This window comes from Euprymna scolopes, chromosome 42 (assembly GCF_053919585.1).
Source record: "Euprymna scolopes isolate OS-2025 chromosome 42, ASM5391958v1, whole genome shotgun sequence".
NCBI classification, from domain to species: Eukaryota; Metazoa; Mollusca; class Cephalopoda; order Sepiida; family Sepiolidae; genus Euprymna; species Euprymna scolopes.
In genome coordinates, this window is record NC_136523.1 from 37,738,937 (window position 1) to 37,762,490 (window position 23,554).

The 23,554-nt window shown below is 33.9% G+C and overlaps 1 protein-coding gene across 1 annotated transcript in view; it reads left to right on the forward strand.

Annotated features, from left to right (window-relative positions):
* The window catches only part of LOC145267023 (uncharacterized), a 258,149-nt gene extending 250,826 nt beyond the window's left edge, over positions 1-7,323 (forward strand). Inside the window, exon 2 of the mRNA XM_080122950.1 lies at positions 4,982-7,323. Coding sequence (XP_079979076.1) covers positions 4,998-6,518 — 1,521 coding nt within the window. The 5' untranslated portion in view covers positions 4,982-4,997 and the 3' untranslated portion in view covers positions 6,519-7,323. The remainder of the gene's footprint in view (positions 1-4,981) is intronic.
* The last annotated feature ends 16,231 nt before the right edge of the window (positions 7,324-23,554 follow it).

The following is a 23,554-nucleotide window of genomic DNA, read 5'->3' on the forward strand; positions in this document are numbered from 1 at the left end:
AACTGGTAGTTATATTTTCTCCCCTGCCGCAGTGTTTGGGGTAATTATCGTGGCAAAGGTTTTTATATCTATATATAAATTCAATTTCGATGGTTGTCATTCTTTCACTTGGGTTGTTTATCCTGTCTCTGACATTAGAATATGTATATATTTGATAGGTGTATATGCTTCGTTTTAGGGGTGGGTTCATATGTGTACATAATAGCATATATTTATATATAATGTGGAGCATCCCGTTCCTAGAGTTCTCTAGTTAGAGGAATGGTTTCGCTTGCATTCAAAAAACTGTAATGTATGAGACCGGTTGAAAACCGTCCAACACTCAGCATGACCTTTTTTTTTGTGCAACTCTAGCTTCGGGAAGTATTGTAGTGCTTCGTCGGCGTCTAACCACTGAGCTGAGCGTCGCCGGTTGTCGTAAAGAGCCCACTTTTTATCGCAAGTCACAACCCGTTAAGAAACGGGTCTTTCTTGTTGCGTGAAAGAAAGGAAGATGGTGCTTCTTTAACATTTCTTTTATATCCCCCCCCTCTTTTGGTTTTTATACATAAAGTAAATTTCACAGTGATTATTTGATACTGGAGATGTTCATAATCGTACTCTATTTGCAAAAGAGGGAAGATATAACATGTTAGAAATGTTTTGAATCAAGTCTCCCTTTGCTGTTATTTCAGATCATTTGAAACCAGAACAGTCTCCCCTCCATCAAGGCCAGAGATTTTGGGCATATATATATATATATATATATATATATATATATATATATATATATATATATATATATATATATAGTTTTTGTTGTTGATTTTTTAAACGATATTAAGGTTAACGTCTACACCTTGGAGATCCGCTGTTTTATTAGAAAGTCGCCCATTTTTTATTTGGACGTATTCTTTATTTATTTACTTATTATTTTTTTAAGCAGTAAATCTACGTACACGTGAGTTTTGGGGCCCTACCCCTCTTCAGCGTAGCTTGACTCTTGTTAGGATTCGAACCCTAGACCTTATGTATTTCAGTTCAGTGTCTTAATCCAATACGCTATGATGCCATAGACAATTTACTGCTTAGTTTTTAGTTTTTATCGTTTATCTATTTACGTAGTTTTTGTTGTTGTTCTTTTTTTTGTTAAGGTTAAGGTCTCCGCCTTGGAGATCCGGTGTTTTCGTATGATTTCTTAAAATGGATGACTTTCTAAGCAAACGCACACACACACGCGCACGCACACACACACACACACACATATATATATATATATATATATATATATATATATATATATATATTCTCACGTTCACTCTAAATAAGGCATATTACCACTTGAACCTAAATGGGCCACTATTTGGGCCTATGCTTAGGCTTAGGGAAGATGAACAAGATGCTGGTTTCTGTTACATTTAAACTCCTGTATATCAATACAGTCAGGGAAGCAGGAAACAGGAAAGGAATTCCAAAATGCAGCTGTTAAAGAGGAGAAATTGTTAGAGTAAAAACTTTATGTAGGGGCCTCATCCGTGAAGGGGTGTGATTTTGCTGCTAAGTGGCTTGTCAGGTGTATGTACGCCGAAGGGGCAAAAATGCAACGAGTTCATCAGAGCACATTTCATTAAAATAGATGCAGAAGGGGCACAGGGATGCAAGATTGCGGCGATGGGACAGGGGTCGAAGCTTAGTTGACAATGATTAATAGACATATTTTTAAATCCCTTGAGAACGCGAAACCGGTCAGCTGACTCCTTATTTTTCTTTCCTCTTCTTCGTCCATTTTTCTTAATTTTAAAGCGCATTTTAATTTTAATTTTTATTTTTAATTTTTATTTACATCTTATTTTTAATTTTAATTTTATTTTTTATTTTAATTTTAATTTTATTTTTATTTTTATTTTTTATTTTAATTTACATATAATTTTAAATTTTTATTTTATTTTTAATTTTAATTTTATTTTTAATTTTAATTCTATTTTTGATTATAATTTTAATTTTAATTTTAATTTTTATTTAATTTAATTTTAATTTTCATTTTCATTTTCATTTTCATTTTCATTTTATTTTTGATTTTATTTTAATTTAATTTAATTTTAATTTTAATTTTAATTTATTGTTATTTTTAATTTTAATTTTAATTTTAATTTCATTTCATTTAATTTTAATTTTAATTTAATTAAATTGAATTTTGAATTTTAATTTTCTTTTTAATTTTAATTTTAATTTGGATTTTTTTCAATTTTAATTTAATTTAATTTAATTTTAATTTTATTTTTAATTTTAATTTTAGTTTTATTTTTAATTTTAATTTTATTTTTATTTTTAATTTTATTTTTATTTTTTATTTTAATTTTAATTTAATTTAATTTTAATTTAATTTTTATTTAAATTTTAATTTTATTTTATTTTTCATTTCAATTTTGATTTTATTTTTAATTTTTATTTTAATTTTAATTTTGATTTTATTTTAAATTTTAATTATAATTTTAATTTATAAAAAAGTATTCCCTCCATAATCGCAATATTTAAATTATGTAAACTTCAAAGAATAAAGATATAAAAAAAGAGTTTAAAACATATTAAATCTGAAAAGAAAACACTAGATAAGTGGATGGTCCTTAATCCGCAGAGTTTCGAAGAAATACTTTCCTTCTCATCATAGGGTAGGAATTAGCAAAATGCGCGATCGGATTTTTTCATACAAAAGTATTTGACGAAACTGCAAGTTAGTCAAAGATCTTAATTGATAACAAAAAGTGAAGCAGAGGGAATATGGTGAAGAAAAAAGTGATTTCACGTGAATGGATAGTCTTAGATTTTATTTTATATATATATATATATATATATATATATATATATATATATATATATATATATATAATTTTAGTCATTCAATAAATTTAAAAATTCATGACGTGAAATAGGTAAAATTCAAATCAAAAGGTCTTCAAGTCCAACATAAACAAATTCCTGATGAATCGCCCTCTTAAGTAAGACACTTTATCAAATCTCCATTACTAACGATTACTACGATATTATCCCCAAGTGGCTTCCGGGCTTTGATAATTGGTGACTACCTTGTAAAAAAAAATCCTTATCTTATAGGATTTCGATGTCTACTACTCTTCAGAGGAGAAAATATTAGCAAATAGTTATAATGGTTTACACCTTATTTGCTAAAGTAAATGAGAGATGGAAAATCATAATTAAAAGTTTTTTTAAGTATTTAAATACCATAGAGTAAGGGAAGTTAATGAAAAGGATATAAAAATTCACATCCATTGCATGGTAAAATCCGAAGTGAATGTCTTTGATAGCAGTGTTGTAAAATGATCCAAACTTTATTTAGAGTAATCCACATCACAAGGTAATGGTCCGAAGTAGGCATTTTCCTGGAGCAATTTTCTTTGTTTATATCATGAGTCCGTTAAATTTTTTTTTTTTTTTTTTTTTTTTGTAATCACAAGTTTCCATACCAGTTGATTGTTAGATAATTTTTCACTAGTGTTGGGTCAATTAATCGGAATCGGGAATTAAAAAAATCGGAAATTTTGGGGATATCGGAATCGGAAAAAGTTGTGCCTATTTTCCGATGCCAACAACGATTCTTTTCATTGGCTTTTTTATTTGATTTTCTTTAAAGAAAAATATTCTCCCGCTGATAGTAATACTAAAATAGGGAATATCTGTTGATTTGAACCAATTAGTAAGACTAAAATCGATAGATCATCCTTCACAAGTGCATCCTTACGTTTAAGAAAATATCTGCACGTTTAACCTGTGTTTTTACGGTAGTCGTGAAAAATAACAACTTTATAATTAAATATGTAGAGATTTAGAAAAGATCGGAATCGGTAATTGTATTGGAATCGGGAATTTAATACGGAATCGGTAATTGTATCGGAATCGGTAAAAATACTGGAATCGTCCCAATATTCACCAATGGAAATGTTAACTAAAGTCACAAGCCTTTCGTTTTTTTCTACTTGGGAGTCACCACTTACCAGAGCCCGAAGGCCACTCGAGGATAAGAGTTAATGAATGTAAGGTAGTAGTGTAATAATCGTAAATAGGTAGTAAAAAAATATCAACCAATATCTTCTCTTCTCTATATAAATAAAATGAACTCATTTTTTCGCGTCTAATTTTGACCTTAATAGGATTAAAAATCAAGATATTTCATGCAAATATAATATGCACAAACGGCAGAACAATATCTGAGGTGTGTTATAGGCTTATTATTTCTCAAATTCCTTGATAATCTTAGATTTCTATACTTTTTCTGCTGAGAAGTCACGGCCAAAATCGGTTAAGATCAATGGAAGTGGTAAAATATTTTCTCTCTAAAAAATTCCTCCTCCCCCTGCCACCACTTAACACCGTTTGGGGATCGTTCACAAGGAACAGTTGAGAAGAGAACACCGGTTTGGCTTCGTAGTTCTTTCATGTGAAGTTATTTAAAATCACTAAACTAAGCTGCAGTGCTCTGTGGCGTAGTGGTTAGCGTGCTGGACAATTCACATTATATTTTCACGTTCGCGCCGACCTACCGTAGTCGTTTCTTTTGTTTTTTTGTTTTTTTTCCTAAACAACTGGAATGGACTTTTCTTGGTGGCCGAACTGTTAACGTTGCAGATGTTTTTTTTTTTTGTTTTTTTTTCACACTTTATTTTCCTACTTTTACTCATGACTCCGGGTTTGTTCCTTCCTACTTACCTACCATAACATTTTTTAAAACTCCCCCCCCCCGTCCCGGAAACAAACACTCGGGCAACGCCGGGTACCCCCGCTAGTTATAATAATAATGGGAATCTCCTCCAACATTACTTTTGCAGTGGATGCACTAAAAACAAAAGTAACTCACTCATCTCAATTTTGACTTTACAGCTACTGGACGATCCTATCGTTGAATAACTCGTTAATTCTTCTATTAATTTCTATCAATAAACGAAACCGTCTCTAAACATTGCTTTTTTTTTCTTTCCTGTCTTTGCAGAAGCCTGAACCCCGAAATGAGTGTCACCCTTCCGTCAGCCTCAAGTGACAGCAGCGGTAGCAGGTTTACGGTGCATCAAGTGGCCGCGAGCTACATGTGCAGATTCTGCGCCAAACAGTTCGTCTCGATCCGTGACATGCAACTGCATGTGCTCCAACATAGTCGCGGCAATGCGCCACTCAACTGCGCCATCTGCAACAAGTCGTACCGGACGCCGTCGAAGCTGCAGCGCCACGTTAGGGTGCACAGCGGGGAGCGGCCGTACATCTGCAACCTGTGCGGCCGCCGCTTCACACGCTCTGACCACCTCAAGCAGCACATGAAGGTGCACTCGCCGAACCGGCAGAAGAACATGTGTCGGCTGTGCAACGCCCGCTTCACCAGCTGCAACCTCCTCGGCTCCCACCTGCGCACTCACGAGATTCACCAGATCCACCTGTGCCGTTGCTGCGGCGAGGGCTTCCCCATGCCGGACGAACTCGAGCAGCACAAGAAGCTGCACGATGTCAAAGGAAACATGCGAGCGACCCGCGGCCGCAGAAGTGCAGCACATCAGATGGTTTCCGATCTGGATATAATACCGTCAGATGGGATCGGGGACCTTCGGGAAGCCTTAGCAGAAAAACCGCACCTCCCGGGTAGCAAATGGATCGGCTGTGCGAGATTTTGTCTATCTCAGATACCCGTAGAAAATAATAGCAATAGTTACGAGGATAATGCTAATAACATTAATAATAACGATGACAACGGCTCGGGTAACCCCATGGACAACCCAGGCAACCCATTAAACGATGCTTCCAAAAACTCATCCCCAGATCGGGAACTAGAACCAGTAACGATCCACGAAGACTCTGGATCTCCTGATATAGAGATCCTGCCTGAAGATATGTCAATGAGCCGACGGCCTGACAGTGAAGAAAGAAACGACCCGAGTGCACGCCCCAAAATGGTCGTGTCTCCTCTATCGAGCCCTCCCAACAACAGCCCCCCAATGCTAACCAGAAGTTTCCTGGATCACCCCTTACCCGTCGCCAATAGCAACAGCATGCTCCCCTTGCCAAGTGCCTCGTGTGAGGACCTCTATTCCCCGGCAAACATGATGTCTTACTACCCTCACTTTAAAAATGCGGCCAACCTCCGGGCCCTCATCAAACGAGAACCTGAGACCCTAGAGCCACACAATATGAGCTACACCCGTAATCTTCTGAACGCGCCACCGGCGATTACGCGACCCTTGTACGCTGCCCCGCAGTTCGACCCTCGTCTCTCATTTCCCCCTTACTTTTCGGGGGCCTACCTTGAGTATTTATACAATCAAAACAATCGGAATCGGATCGTGAGTTCGAATCCGACCGGCACGCGTTGCGAACATTGCCACATTTGGTTCGAGGACTTCGCCATGTTTATGCTGCACAATAGCCTGCACTCGGCCGACGAGGGCGACCCGTTTACGTGCAAAAAATGTCTGAAGAAACTCGGTAACCGGCTGGAGTTCACGGCCCACCTCGTATGGCATTTAGATCCAATTATTGATTGAGTTTTTAAACCCCGTACAGACAATCCAAAAACACAATTCTTTATTATGATCATCATTATTATTATTATTATTATTATTATTATTATTATTATTATTATTATTATTATTATTATTTGTACCCAAGGAGTTCTCACACAGGCCATAATCAGAGATTAATCACTGACAACAACTACATATATTTATAAATATACAAATATATTACACAAGCTGGCCAAAAAGTAACTGAAGGGTTTTAAACTGAAATGGATTCTTTATTTTTTAGGATATCTTTTTGTAATTTTAACACAACCTGACTAAAATATTGGTAAATATAAAACAAACCAGAAACATGCAAAATTCAAAGAATCTTTATTGAAAAAGAATGCTTTTTAAATTTTACTCATTTTGGCTTCGCATATTTGTGCTCTTTCCAAAACATTATTCACGACGGATTGCAGAATCTCTGGATTACGATTTAACGTCCTTATATCGTTCTTGATATGTTACTACAAGTCTTGCAAGGTTTGGGGGTTTGTTAACATAGACCCTTTCGCAATGTTTCGAATTGTTGTGACTTGCGCTATCTCACATATATGTAAATGCCGTCGATAAGTTGTTTGAGGTAAAACAATTGATCCCTGATTTTGGTAAAATAATTTCACAACTTACGTACGTTGTTCAATGCTATATATATCGATAATTCATTTCCAAAATATTATCTGTAAAATATCGGAAATAAAGAAAAAATAATTATTAATAGCAAAATGTCAAAGATTTTCAACCCTTCAGTGATTTTTTGGACACTTCATATATATATATATATATATATATATATATATATATATATATATATATATATATATATATATATATTTAGAAATATTTATATATGTATGCATATATATATATATAAATACATTTTTATATATATATATATATGTATATATGTATATGTATATATATATATATATATATTATACATATATTTATAAATATATTGTGCATATGTTTTCTTAAACGTATAATTATATTATATATATAAGTATATATCTTTATAAATCGGCATATATATATATATATATATATATATATATATATATATATATATACTTCAGAATAAAATTATCTAACAATCAACTGTGTTTATAAGTCTTACAAAATATTATTGGCAGTAATATTCTATAAGTACTATCCCATCTAAATAAAATTGCTCAATATACAAGATAGAGCAAATAAATTAAATTTTAGTCATTCAATAAATCCAAAAATATATATATATACTATATATATATATATATATGTATATATATATATATATATATATACATATACACAGTGCATATATGCATTTCTAAATGTATAAATATATTATATATAAATATATATTTATAATATTCAAATATATATTATATATGTAAATATATTATAGATATAAAAATATACAAATATAGTATTTATATAGTTATAAATATAAAAAATATTTTATTTGTATATATATTCATTTATATAAATATATTCATGCGTATATAGAGAGAGATTTATAAAACCCTGAACCAACTGACAATCCAGCAACACAATTATATATTATTACTAGCGGAAGGAAGGTGCTCGGCTTTGCTCGGTCGTAAAGTACGCTTAAATATGATATTTTAATTTGTCCAGATTTCATATATATTATTATAAAGTCGTGATTTCAAAAGTAAAAAAAAAAGTATTTGGGTGCCATCAGCTAGAATCGAAACTGAAAGCAAAACTTTAGCATTCAAAGCTGGTGACGTTACCACTGTACCAACGATACACGCATTTTTTTTTTACATGGAGGCCAACACTTATCAAGGCCCGGAGGCCACTCGGGGTAAGGGTTATTGCGTGTACGGTAATCAATGAGATAATATCGTAGTAATCATTAGTATTGGGGATTTGATAAAGTGTCTTACTTAAGGGGGGCGGTTTATCAGGAATTTGTTTACGTTGGACTTGAAGACATCCAAGTTGTAGTCAGGTGGGAAACAGGCAAACGGAACAAAGTTCCACAGGCGTGAACTTCTAAGAAAGAAGCTTTGTTCATGGAATCTACGTTTTGATTTAGGCACAGATAAAGAGTGGGGAAAATTACTGATAGAGGTTCAGCTAGAGGGTTTTTTTCGTGAAAGATTGGCGAGAGGGAGGACGAGAGATTGGAGCTCAGACGAACACTTGCGATGGAAATAACGAAAAACAAAGACAGGCTCGCGACGTCTCTTCTGTGGAGAGAGGTTGCAGGGAAGAGAAAAGGGCACCCCCACTAGGCTACAAAGTCTATTTTGTACTCTGTCAAGGCAGGATAGGCTGTTTTTAGCAGCTCCTGACATGATATGGCAGCAGTACTCCATCCTTGGATGTACTTGGCTTTTATATAGAACTAATTAAAAATGAAAGATTAAAAATGAACTAAGTTGAAGATACAAAATGTGTAAAGATTTTTGACCCCTTAAAAACTTTTCTGACTGGCTTAAGTCCCAAGGAAGAACGGTCAATAAAAATCCAATCATTTGAACCCCTATATATATATATATATATATATATATATATATATATATATATATATATATATATATATATATATATAATTCCCTTCTTTTCTCTCCCTTCCTTCCTTCCTTCCTTCTTATACATATTTATTTTATGGTAATTGTAAATATATCCTCATTTCAATCTTATTTTTAACTTCTTCCCCTTTCTTTCTTTTTGTAAAATCAAAATTCCATCGCACGCCCCTGATCATGATGGCGAAAGACGTCTAGGTATAACGGTAACTCTCTTTTCTGTTATTTATATCTTTGTCTGTTTGTGTGCGAAACGATCTCTACCAAACTCCTGCCTATTTTTGGTCTACAGACTTGAAAGTTAATATATAAGATATTTGGAGTTGTGTGATAAATTTGCTATGGTTTTTTAGCCGGTAAAAATAGCTGCTAATGACTCTATAAAAAAATTGGAATTGGCCAGCGTAAGTCGACTTAAAATGCTCTTCTACGCATGCGTAAATAAATATACATTTATATCTTTACAACGTCATTTTTTTTTTTTTTTTTTTTACGTTTCTGTATGCGTATGAATTTAGGTCAGACAGTAACTAATAAGGTTGGATAGCTATATGTTTTGGTTTTGATTTACCGGCATTCGAGTTTGGAGCTTGAATTAATTAAACATCTGAGTCGACTTAAAGAGGCTGGACAAGCAGAACAGGACTTTTTCTGTTCTGAATTTTTTAGATAAGGGATTATTAATTTGTACAGTAGAACCCTGGGATACGGCATTAAAACTTAATAACAAAAATACAGTACAGTATATAATATGCATGCATATATAATCACGGCATAATCACATTGACGCACCGGTTCCCGTCAGATCACCGAAGTTAAGCAACGATGAGCCTGGTTAGTACAAGATGGGTGACCATTTGAGAATTCTATGCGCTGTATGTGGTCTCCGCTTATCTCGACATTGTTTCTAGTCCTCTCTAACCTCCACTTGCCACTGGTATTCAACAATGTCGACTAAGGAGAGGTGTGTTGGGGATTGCGCAACTCTTGCTACAAAAATTTCACGCGCAGGCACCCTTATCGTGGGTATCCATAGTCGGTCAAAGACTGAAGGAAGCCTTATAGATAATCAAATAACACCGTAAGGCGGGGCAAATCTCGTAACCCACATCGTGACGTGAAAAAACGTATCCTGGGGACACCGTATCCCGGGGGTTTACTTATAAATAAACACACCCACATATTTATATATATATATATATATATATATATATATATATATATATATACACACACACACATTCATATATATATATGTTTTTTATTATGATTGCAACGTCTTGTCAGACGAGTGCCACTCCCTCAGACATTTAAAATCCATGAGCCCAAATGCCTGAGGGAGTATCTATATAAAGATGATGTTACAGAGTCTTAGCTTTGTACGACAGCTAAGTCTCTCTCTCGGTTCAAAATGTTGAGATCCAGCAACAAGCAATATATATATATACGCACATACACACTCAAACACAATTATTTCGAATTAGATCTAGTATTTGCTAATGACTTTTCCTCTGAGGAGATGAGCCTACATTGAAATTCCATGAGTTAAGAAAGAAATCTGAACTGTATTCTTTATTCAAACAATAAATTTATGAAAATTAATTTTTTTCTGAATGAAATTTAAACAAAAACTGTTTTACGGTACAAAACTTTTAAAGCGCTTTAAATAAGGCCGGGAAGACTCTAGGGGGCCTTTCACCAACAAGCTTATTAGGAGTCAATCGTTAAATTTCTATCAAGTGTAAAACAAATGTCACGCAAGAACGAAGACTTAAGTGGGGATTACTTATAAAATTATAACGAATAGATGAAATGAAAACAAAAAAAATATATATATATATAATTAAATGAAGGGCGAATGAGACTACGAGGAAAAAAATAAATACGAGTAAATTATACGTTGTAGAATATATACAATTGTATAAAATATATGTACAAAATGGGATATGTAGGGAAGTTAAAATTTAAAATACATCCCCAAATAAGTCCAAAGATTGTACGAATTCCTTCTGTCGACATAGAGAGGGCCTGCGTGAAAGGACAGAGACTGACTCCAGAATCCTCAGCTGATTCGAAGAGTCATCCCGGTGTAAAATCCTAAACCAGTCCATTTTATATGCATTGGCACAAGCTGGATTTTCAGCGAGGTGCTGACCAATAGCAGATTCCAAGGTGAACGAGAGGTGGCGAGGCTTACCTAGTCTGAGGCTTGCTGGAACATGTTGATTTATTCTTGTCCGCAAATTCAAACGAGTTCGACCTACATAGACAGCAGCACACTGACAGTTGTGATTTATCAATTCAACTGTCAGTGTGCTGCTGTGATTCCCACTTAAGTCTTCGCTTTTGTGTGACATTTGTTTTACACTTGATAGAAATTCAACGATTGACTCCTGATGAGCTTGTTGATGAAAGGGCCCCCCTAGAGTCTTCCCGACCTTATTTAAAGCGCTTTATATATATATATATATATATATATATATATATATATATATATATATATATATATATATATATATGTATGTATATATATATTAACACACACAAAAAAACGCTATATTACGTGATAAACAATTATAGAATTCATATACAAAATAAACCAAATCAATTCCCCACTCCCACACTGCGCACCGGAGCGTGAATGATGAATTACAAATAAAAAAATACAAATAGCTAATTTGACATAATGAAATTAAAATTAATAAAATAAAATAAAATAAAAAATCAAGTTAAATACAATTATTTGACACTTCGAACTGAACGATTTCGGCCAATCAGCTTCAATCACGTATTGTTTTTATTAGATTACGTAAACATCGTTTTCCACATCGTAACATTAAAAAAAACGTATCCTAGGGCCACCGTATCCCGGTGTTCTACTGTATTGATTTGTATTAATCGAACTAGCTTTTTCATCTTGACTGTTATTTGCTGAATAGATGTAGAGGAGAAGAACAAGTGGGTTAACATTATGGTTTATTTTCGTAAATTATGTTAATTAGTTAATTAAACTTTAGCTCCATCCTTTCTTTTTTGTTGTTATGTTCTCGTAGTATTTTCCTTTCTTTTCTTTCTTTTTTTTTGTTGTTATGTTCTCGTAGTATTTTTCTTTCTTTTCTTTATTTTTTTGTTGTTATGTTCTCGTAGTATTTTTTCTTTCTTTTCTTTATTTTTTTTTGTTGTTATGTTCTCGTAGTATTTTTCTTTCTTTTTTATTTTTTTTGTTGTTATGTTCTCGTAGTATTTTTCTTTCTTTTCTTTATTTTTTTTTTGTTGTTATGTTCTCGTAGTATTTTTCTTTCTTTTCTTTATTTTTTTGTTGTTATGTTCTCGTAGTCTCGTAGTATTTTTCTTTCTTTTCTTTATTTTTTTTGTTGTTATGTTCTCGTAGTATTTTTGTTTCTTTTCTTTATTTTTTTGTTGTTATGTTCTCGTAGTATTTTTCTTTCTTTTCTTTATTTTTTTATGTTATATTCTCGTAGTATTTTTCTTTCTTTTCTTTTTTTGTGTTATGTTCTCGTAGTATTTTTGTTTCTTTTCTTTATTTTTTTGTTGTTATGTTCTCGTAGTATTTTTCTTTCTTTTCTTTATTTTTTTATTGTTATGTTCTCGTAGTATTTTTCTTTCTTTTCTTTCTTTTTTTTTGCCAATTGTTATTGATTTTATTTTTAATTCTATTTTCAACTAGAACCTAAATAAGAGATATTGATTTGCTTTAAACGACATTTAAAAAAAAAATCGATCTGTCAACTCTATCTTAAGCAACGCACATCCATCCTAATTTTTAACATGTACTAGCTATCATATCGACTAGCCAACCAACCCACTTGAATATTCAAAACTATTACTGCTATTGTGGAAGATTTTCTGTAAATGTTCCCGGAGTTGCCTTAACAGGAGTTCCTTCAAATATTTTAAGATATGCAAAAAAAAAAAAACAAGAAAAAAAATTACTTAATAGAAAATAATCTTACATTTATTGATCTATATACGAGGGGCATCCCAACAGTAGTGCCTCCTATTTTTTTTTCCTATACGAATCAGAGGGGATTGCAAACTGTATTGTTATGTTGACTGAGCTTATGCATTCATGACCTGGAAGTTTCATTTTCCTGTTGCAAATATTTTGATATTTTTTAAATAATATTTTATAGCGTTTTGTTTGATGATTTTTAGTTTTTTTTTTATTATTATTATTTAATTCAACTTTCAACTAAAAACTAAATACGAAATCTTGGAGGTATACCGTTAACCCCTTCCCAATGAGGACTTATACACATGAAGAAAGTCGGAGGTTGCATCTACCGAAACCTTGTGCAAATAACATTCAAGTTTTGAATTTTTAGATAAGGAATGATTGTATTATTGTGATTAATCGTACTACAGTTCTCATCTTGAGTGTCATTTGCACAAACTTTTTAATCGGACCTCCTTCAGGCATATTAGTCGCCATATTTGGTAAATGAAAAGAGGGTTTAGTTCTACGCTTCCGAGGTTTAGGAACAAAAAGAATTGTCTCAGTCATGAAAGAGTTCTCCTTCACTGACTGAGGACAGAAAAGGTGAAGTTGTAGATAGATAAGTTGCTGCAAATGACTTACGGGACATAGATTGAAGCTCGGTCGAGCACCTGCCATGAAAATATCGATAGCGCAAAGATAGACTCACTGCGTCTCTTCTGTGAGAAAGAGAGAGTACGGTCGGGACGAGGGCTTCACCCACTAGCTTTCAAAGACGGTTTTAACCCCTGTCAAGGCAGGAAAGAGTATTCTTGGGAACTCTTTCTCGAGATGTGACAACACTAGGCTATCTTAAGGTGTATCCGGCTCTTATTCAGGTAGAGGATTGTGTCAGAAGTGATATATCTTTTGGAGCGGTAGAGTGATCCAATCATTTTTCCAGCGACATTGGCAACGGATTTGATGTATGTGCTCCATTTCAGATCAAAGCAGGGTACTTCCTCAAGACGAGACACTGTCGGCTCAGAAAATAGAGACAATGAGAAGGTTGGGGGCTTTTTTGAAAAAAAATTATGAGAAATTAAAATATTTCAAAAATATAAAATTTAGAGGGGGGCAAAACCTAAATTCGAATTTTGCTACCAAAACTAGATATTTGGGCATATCTTTATTTGCCTCTTTATCTCTCGAATATACGGCATAATCACGTTGACACACCGGTTTCCGCTGGATCACCAAAGTTAAGCAACGTTGAGCCTGGTTAGTACTAAACGGGTGACCAGTTGGGACTTCCAGTTGCTGTATCTACTCTCTGCTTATGTCGGCATTATTTCCATTCGTCCTGGTCTTCTCTTTGCCACTGGACCCAAACAGTGTCCATTCAGGGGAGGTGTGGTTGAGGAGTGCGCGAGCCTTGCTTCACAATTACACGCGCAACTACCCCTACAGGAGTATCTTTTATCTTTCGAGACTGAACCGAGACATCGATCGATCTCTAACAGAAAAAAGAGGACACAATGTTCTACATGAGTTTTGGAGTGTGCTTTTCCCACAAAGTAACTGTTGATCCATTTTTGGTATCTTTTTAGTAACATTGCCTGAAAGTACTTCTTTTAAACTCCTCGGCCTAACGTTTACAGGGAATATGAACTAGAATAGATACATTGAGAGCATTGCCAAGGCTGCTGCAAGGAAGGTTGGTTCACTCTACCGTGCTAGAAAACTACTTACGCCTGCCAGTATCCTATACCTCTATAAGGCAACCATTCGCCCATGTATGGAGTACTGTTGTCACATCTGGGCTGGTGCATCTGCTGCTTGTCTCTCGCTCCTGGACAGGGTTCAAAAAAGAGTCGCCAACCTGATAGGTCTTGAACTGTCATCTAGGCTTCAACCTCTGTCCCATCGACGAGATGTTGCATCCCTCTGCCTGTTCTACAAATACTTTAATGGTGAATGCTCTGACGAACTGCAAACACTTGTACCTCCCCGACGTAACTACCCCCGACAAACCCGACAAGCTACTAAGTCTCATCCCTTTACAGTGGAGATCCCTAGGTGCAAGAAAGCCTTTTACTCCAATAGTTTCTTCCCCAGAACTGCGGGTCTTTGGAACTCCCTTCCGGGATTCTGCTTTCCCAACTGCAATGATATGCAGAAGTTCAAGTGTAATGTTAACAAACATCTTTCTACTCTTCTCCCTTCATAATGACCCCGCTAATTAATTCCCTAATAGTAGCCCCCCTGCTTCAAAGTGGCACTGTGCCTTGTTTGGGGTGAAAATTGAATAAAAAAAAAATTTAAAAAACTGATGATGCTAGATTGAAACATATTCTCTGCTGCATCAATTATGCTTTTTTTGATTTCCACACAGCTTGTTGTCTGGCATCATCACTACCATCCTTGAAAATCATTTTGAGATCTGTCTCCATTTCGAAATCACCATTAGATGTTAGTTGTTTCAATACCTCCTTTTAGGATTTTAGGACATATATGGTTTTTATACAGATAGAGGATTACGTCGGGATTAAGATAGCTTCTGGAGCGATAGAATGATGCAACTATTTGTGCCTGATGAAGTGAGAACAGTTGAGGATAGCAAGGTAGACGCATGGTGAAACAAAAGTGTCATAACGACCAAGCAACGACCCTGGCAACAGATTAGATCTAAGTCCTCTATTTCAGGTCAGGAATAAAGGTCAGTCCAAGAAGCTTGTCAAAGCAGAGTTCTTCCTCAAGATGAGCGTCGTTCATTTCAATTGTTAATGGCCGCCAAGTGAAGGTCGAAACAGGATGGTGAACAGATTATGAGGATTTTTATGCTTTCGTGAGTTTTCTTATTTCGACCGAGTCAAGCGGCTTATATTACACGGATTTATATTTTGAAATCTTCAGAGCTTGTGATGAAGGACGTATTTTATTACAGAGTCCTATTAACCAGCATCATCATCGTAATCATCATGATGCTCGTCCATCGCTTGCGAAGATGACCGCGATTATGTAGTTGTTTTGTGAGTCCGGGGATAGCTCGTCAGTTCGATCCGAGCTCTGCACACACACACACACACACACACACACACACACCACACACACACACACACACACGCACACACACACACACACACACACATATATATATATATATATATATATAAATATATATAAATAAATATATATAAATATATTGTGTGTGTGTCTGTCTGTCTGTCAGTGGCTAATTATATATTAAAAACAATATATATATAGCGCTCCCCACTCGCATTTAGATAAAAATGCACTTTCGTAAATAATTGAATTAATTTAAAACGAATCGCAAAAACAAAAACAAATATATATATATATATATATATATATATATATATATATATATATATATATATATATATATATATAAACTTTATTTATACAAACATTGATGGCTACATATGTGCATTCATGTTTCTGTAATCACCCGTTAGTGGGGAGATTACGTCTTCAGGCCACGAATTACCCTCGAAAACAATTTAATATACCTGCTCTGTTTACTCATTGAGCACTTTTTGCTAGACACATGTTGTTTCATTGACTGTAGTTCTAGGAAACTAAACTCTACTGCCATAATATATATATATATATATATATATATATATATATATATATATATATATATATATATATAATTTCATATTCACCCCAAACAAGGTACGTTGCCAATTTGATGTAGGGGCTACTCTCAGGGACCTAATTTGCAGGGATACTATGTAGGGAGTTTAACAGCAAGATGTCTGTTCACATTACCCTTGAACTTCTGCATGTCAGTACAGTTGGGAAAGCAGACTCCCGGAAGGGAGTTCCAAAGTCTAGAAGTTCTTGGGATGAAACTGTTGGAGTAGAAGGCTACGTCTAGGGATCTCTACTATCTAGGGGAGGGATTTTGCTGCTTGTCGGGTTTGTCGGGAGTATTTACGCCGAGGGAGCACAAGTGCTTGTAGTTCGTCAGAGCATTAACCATTAAAATACTTGCAGACCGGGCAGAGGGATGCAGGTTGACGACTCTCTTTTGAATCCTGTCCAGAAGTGTGAGACTAGTAGCATATATATATATATATATATATATATATATATATATATATATATATATAAGTGCTATTGTCTGTCTGTTAATTTTTTGTATGTCTGTCTGTCTGTGTAGGAAACGATCTCTGTAAAACTACTCTATCAATTTTTGGTCAACAGACTTGAAAATTGATGTATAGGAGATTTGAATCTGTGCAACAAATCTGATTTGGTTTTTAGCTGCAAGGGGTCAAATTGATAAGTCGACTTAAGGTGTGTTTTTTACATTTTTTCACAAGTCGACTTAAAGTTCTTTTTTATACATATAAATATATATATATGCCAGTTCATTTCTGTAAATATATCTCTCATATATATATATATATATATATATATATATATATATATATATATATATATGAATAAAACATTAATACGAAAAGTATAAATGTTTTATCTTCTTTTGTTCAGTTATATATATATATATATATATATATATATATATATATAGGTCAATATTTTCCAGAGGTAGAGCACCAATGAAGTTTTAACGAGGTTCATACAAGAGTGCTCAATAAACGAAGTAGGACAAGATATACTTATTTCTTTTACATACACACACACACGCACACACATACATACACACGCACACACACACACGTATGTATATATATAATTATTTATGATAATAATTATTAAATTTCAAATTAAATTAAAATAAAATTATTATATATATATGTATATTTACATATATATGCATGTGTGTGCCTGTGTATATATATATATATATATATATGTGTGTGTGTGTGAATATATATATATATATATATATATATATATATATATATATATATATATATATGTGTGTACAGGGTGACTCAAAAAAACAAAAGCTAGATGGAGGCCATCTAGAACATATGCTGTAGAACGGAGAAAAAAAGGCCAAAGACCCTAGTGTTTTGATGTGATGTTTTGAATATAATAAACTAGTTATGACCAAAGTTTCATTTTATTCAGACAAAACACTAAGAAACGCGGCCCTAATTAGAGTTGTGGCCCGTTTTTTGGGGTCACCCAGTATATATATATATATATATATATATATATTTTTTTTTTTTTTTTTTTTTTTTTTTTTTTTTTGCTTATATTATGTATTAAATGTAATTTGCTGTAATTAAAATGAATAACTCAAACGATCCACAGCAATTACTAGAACCGGAAGTGAAATGTACATAAATTTAAAATTGGTATGGAGAAAATTTGCTTTTATAATTATATGAAACTTTAGAGATTATGGGCTGCAGAAATTATACTCAGATGATAAACACGTTATATATATATATATATATATATATATATATATATATATATATATATATATATATATATATATATGTTTGATTTTTTAACTTTCTTTCTCAAGATGGACTCTCACCGAATTACAAACATTTTTTTGATTTATATTTGAAAGAAATAAAATAAAACGAATAATATAAAAATTATGCTGACTCGTAAATTTTGTCAAAAAAATTTGCTAGAATTATTTTTCAAAAAAATTTAAAAAAGAAAAAAAAAAAGAATATTTGTGTTCCATATCAAGTAAACGGCGGCGACGGTAATCCACGGGATTCCCTGTTGCCCTTTATGGACATATTTGTAAATAAACGTTATTGAGATGCAGTCTTGTGGTCAAGTGCTAAATCAAGTCGAGGTGGAGGTCAAAGGTGATATTGAATGATTACGATAAGTCTGTTGACGTTTCCAGAATTGTTGAACTAAAAAAATTCGATGTGCGGGAGCTCTACATGATAAAAAAAAAAATGTGAAGTGATTGATTGTAGCTGATAGCAACTCAAAGGCTTCTTTTTCATTAGCTGCTATGCCAAGATGTAGGGGAGGGTATCACACCTTTCCCGTGATATGAAATGTTGTAAATATATGTCCTCCTCCTCCTCCTCCTCTTTATCTCTGTCTTTCTCTCTCTCTTTATATATATATATATATATATATATATATATATATATATATATATATATATGTATATATATATATATATATATGACGATTATAAAAGAATGTTATTTCTTTTTTTAAAAAAATGAAGAAAAATAAAAACAAAATTTATTGTAATAAAATTACTTTTTACCTTTGTGACTGGTTAAAAATGTGTTTATTTCTTAATTTTTTCATTTAATTTTGTTTCATTTTTTCCCCGCCAATTACCAAGGCCAAAAGTCCATTCGAGGATAGGATTCAATAAGATGGTTGAATTATCAGGGGAAGCGATTAAAAAAGCGCTTCTACACTATTGGGACAAACTTCCAGAAATCGTAAAACTGAATTTCACATGAAAACAATGGTATCTACGTATCCATCGTATTTTTAAGATGATTATATCCAAAAATTATGAAAAGCGATAAAGGAGGGAAATTATTTTTTAAAGAAAATTAAAAACAATTGAATTTGATGAAAGCGATCGTAAGACGTAGGTGAGTTCCAAAAGGGAGGAAATTTTCTGTTTCGATTTAAACAAGATGGTGGAAATTTTTCACCTGCTACCATGATTAAAGTTTTTTTTAATAATTCAGAAATATTCAGGTAATTCCGGTTGCATAATTTGGGAGCTACCATTGTAACTTATTAGAATTGGGTGAAAAAATCAGATTTAAACAAAAAAATCAGTTGAAACCATTGATTTTTATCTGAAAAGTTCATTTATCGACTACAAAATCTCGTTCCAAGTGAGAAGCGCCATTAAAAATAATGAATGAAATGAAAAAAAGAATTGGTAACTCATGAGGACTGTTTTATAACTAGTATTCGTGGCCATTGGATTCGATGATGGCCATGTTATAGTCTTCAAGGAGGCAGTTCAGAAGTAACGTGTTCCACAAACGGTAAGTTGCAGGAAAGAAACTCTGTTCATGTAAATTCTGTCTAACGTTAGGTACAAGACAGAAGAACTTTTTTTTTAATTGTGGCAATAATACGAATTCGTGTGAAATCTCTCTCTCTCTCTCTCTCTCTCTCTCTCTCTCTCTCTCTCTCTCTCTCTCTATCTATCTATCTATCTCTATCCACTATTGTAGGACCCTGGGATACGATGGCTTCCGGATACGGTGACTCGGGATACGCTTTTTCACATTACGATGTGAAATACAATGTTTTCCCAGGCCCCTGGTTACGGTATTTGCCCGGCCTTACGGTGTTATTTATAATGTTTTTTGATTATATACATGTGTGTTATATACTGTACTGTGTTTTGTTACTAATTTTTAAATATGTATTACATAAAATTTTGCTTAAGCCCCGCCATACGGCGATTTATTACAGGCCCATTTTGTACGACATAATCACGTTCACACACCGGTTCCCGTCAGATCACCGAAGTTAAGCAACGTTGAACCTGGTCATTACTAAAATGGGTGACCAATTTGGGAAGTCCAAGCGCTGTATGTAGGAGGACGTCGACACCTCCCTGCAAAAAGTTGCAAAAACCTAACGTCGTCATCTTTCCTGACAGGAATATACATGCAACTGGGGACCGCTTGTGAATTTCATACTCCCATGAAACTTCCTCCTTCGGAAGAATCCGATTAAACCCGAATAGGGTTGGTGCTGGCGCACAAACACACATACGGCGATTACACCTTACAATCCCAATCCCGGTACGGATTAACGTCGTATCCCAGGGTTTTACACTCTGTGTGTGTGTGTGTGTGTGTGTGTGTGTGTGTGTGTGTGTGTGTGTGTGTCTGTCTGTGTGTGTGTGAGCGTGTGTCTGTCTGCCTGTCTGCCTGTCTGTCTGCGTCTCTGTGTGTGTGTGTGTGTGTGTGTGTGTGTGTGTGTGTAAATCCGGAAATTGGAAGAGAAATGGTAATATATATATATATATATATATATATATATATATATATATATATATATATATATATATATATATATCCTGTTCTGGATGTTACCATCTTTCCCATTTTATTTTTATTACATTTTCACCCCAAACAAGGCACATTGCCACTTTGATGTAGGAGGTTACTATCAGGGACATAAGCTACAGGGGTACTATGTAGGGAGTTGGGCAGCAAGATGTCGGTTCATGTTACACTTGAACTTCTGCATGTCAGTACAGTTGGGGAAGCAGGGACCTGGAAGGGAATTCCAAAGTCTAGCGGTTCTGGGGAAGAAAGTACTGGAGTAGAAGACTCTCTTACATCTAGGGAGCTCTACTGTGAAGGGGTGGGATTTAGCTGCTTGTCGGGTTTTTCGGGGGTATTTACGCTGAGGGTGTACAAGTGCGTGCAGTTCATCGGAGCATTCACCGTTAAAGTACTTGTAGAACAGGCAGAGCGGTGCAACATTTCGTCGATGGGACGGAGGCTGAAGCTTAGATGACAGTTCAGGAACTATCAGGTTGGCGACTCTCTTTTGAACCTTGTCTAAGAGTGAGAGACTAGTGGCATGTGCACTGGCCCAAATATGACAACAATACTCGATGGATTTTTGTATCATATTCTAGTTCTTCCTTTTTTTCCGTTTCTTGCTTCCTAAATCGACTTGAATCCCTATAAACTGTCTCAAATGGCATTTTTTATACAAATATGATAAATTTGATATTTTTTGTTTGCTTGGATGCATTAACCTGCAAAATTTATTGTAGATTTTGCAAACCTCTTTCCTCTGATGAGAAAAATTGCATTTTTCGAAACTCCATGGAATAAGTTTTTTTTGTTTTATTTGTATTCCTTGTTAAATGATTAAAATTTTGTATGCCTTCCTGTATATATTATATATGTGTGTGTGTGTGCGTGTGCGTGTGCGCGCGCGTGTGTGTGTGTGTGTGTGTGTGTGTGTGTGTGTGTGTTTCCTATTTTAAATTCCAACGGTTGAAGAACTACGAAGGTGGAGTTTACTTTTTTTTCGATTTATTAACTTTTCGTGTGAAAATCAATAAAATAAAAGTGTTTTCTGGTGGAGTTGTATGTATAAAAGAGTGTGTATAACAGTTTACTTGTATTTATGAGTGTGTCTTTGTATTTATGAGTGTGTCTTTGTATTTATGAGTGTGTCTTTGTATTTACGAGTGTGTCTTTGTATTTATAAGTGTGTCTTTGTATATACGAGTGTGTCTTTGTATTTATGAGTGTGTCCTTGTATTTATGAGTGTGTCTTTGTATTTACGAGTGTGTCTTTGTATTTATGAGTGTGTCTTTGTATTTATGAGTGCGTCTTTGTATTTACGAGTGTGTCTTTGTATTTACGAGTGTGTCTTTGTATTTATAAGTGTGTCTTTGTATATACGAGTGTGTCTTTGTATTTATGAGTGTGTCTTTGTATTTATGAGTGTGTCTTTGTATTTACGAGTGTGTCTTTGTATTTATGAGTGTGTCTTTGTATTTATGAGTGCGTCTTTGTATTTACGAGTGTGTCTTTGTATTTACGAGTGTGTCTTTGTATTTATAAGTGTGTCTTTGTATATACGAGTGTGTCTTTGTATTTATGAGTGTGTCTTTGTATATATGAGTGTGTCTTTGTATTTACGAGTGTGTCTTTGTATTTATGAGTGTGTCTTTGTATTTATGAGTGCGTCTTTGTATTTACGAGTGTGTCTTTGTATTTACGAGTGTGTCTTTGTATTTATAAGTGTGTCTTTGTATATACGAGTGTGTCTTTGTATTTATGAGTGTGTCTTTGTATTTATGAGTGTGTCTTTGTATTTACGAGTGTGTCTTTGTATTTATGAGTGTGTCTTTGTATTTATGAGTGCGTCTTTGTATTTACGAGTGTGTCTTTGTATTTACGAGTGTGTCTTTGTATTTATAAGTGTGTCTTTGTATATACGAGTGTGTCTTTGTATTTATGAGTGTGTCTTTGTATTTATGAGTGTGTCTTTGTATTTACGAGTGTGTCTTTGTATTTATGAGTGCGTCTTTGTATTTACGAGTGTGTCTTTGTATTTACGAGTGTGTCTTTGTATTTATAAGTGTGTCTTTGTATATACGAGTGTGTCTTTGTATTTATGAGTGTGTCTTTGTATTTATGAGTGTGTCTTTGTATTTACGAGTGTGTCTTTGTATTTATGAGTGCGTCTTTGAATTTACGAGTGTGCCTTTGTATTTACGAGTGTGTCTTTGTATTTATAAGTGTGTCTTTGTATATACGAGTGTGTCTTTGTATGTATGAGTGTGTCTTTGTATTTATGAGTGTGTCTTTGTATATACGAGTGTCTCTTTGTATTTATGAGTGTGTCTTTGTATTTATGAGTGCGTCTTTGTATTTACGAGTGTGTCTTTGTATTTACGAGTGTGTCTTTGTATTTATAAGTGTGTCTTTTTATATACGAGTGTGTCTTTGTATTTATGAGTGTGTCTTTGTATATATGAGTGTGTCTTTGTATTTACGAGTGTGTCTTTGTATTTATGAGTGTGTCTTTGTATTTATGAGTGCGTCTTTGTATTTACGAGTGTGTCTTTGTATTTACG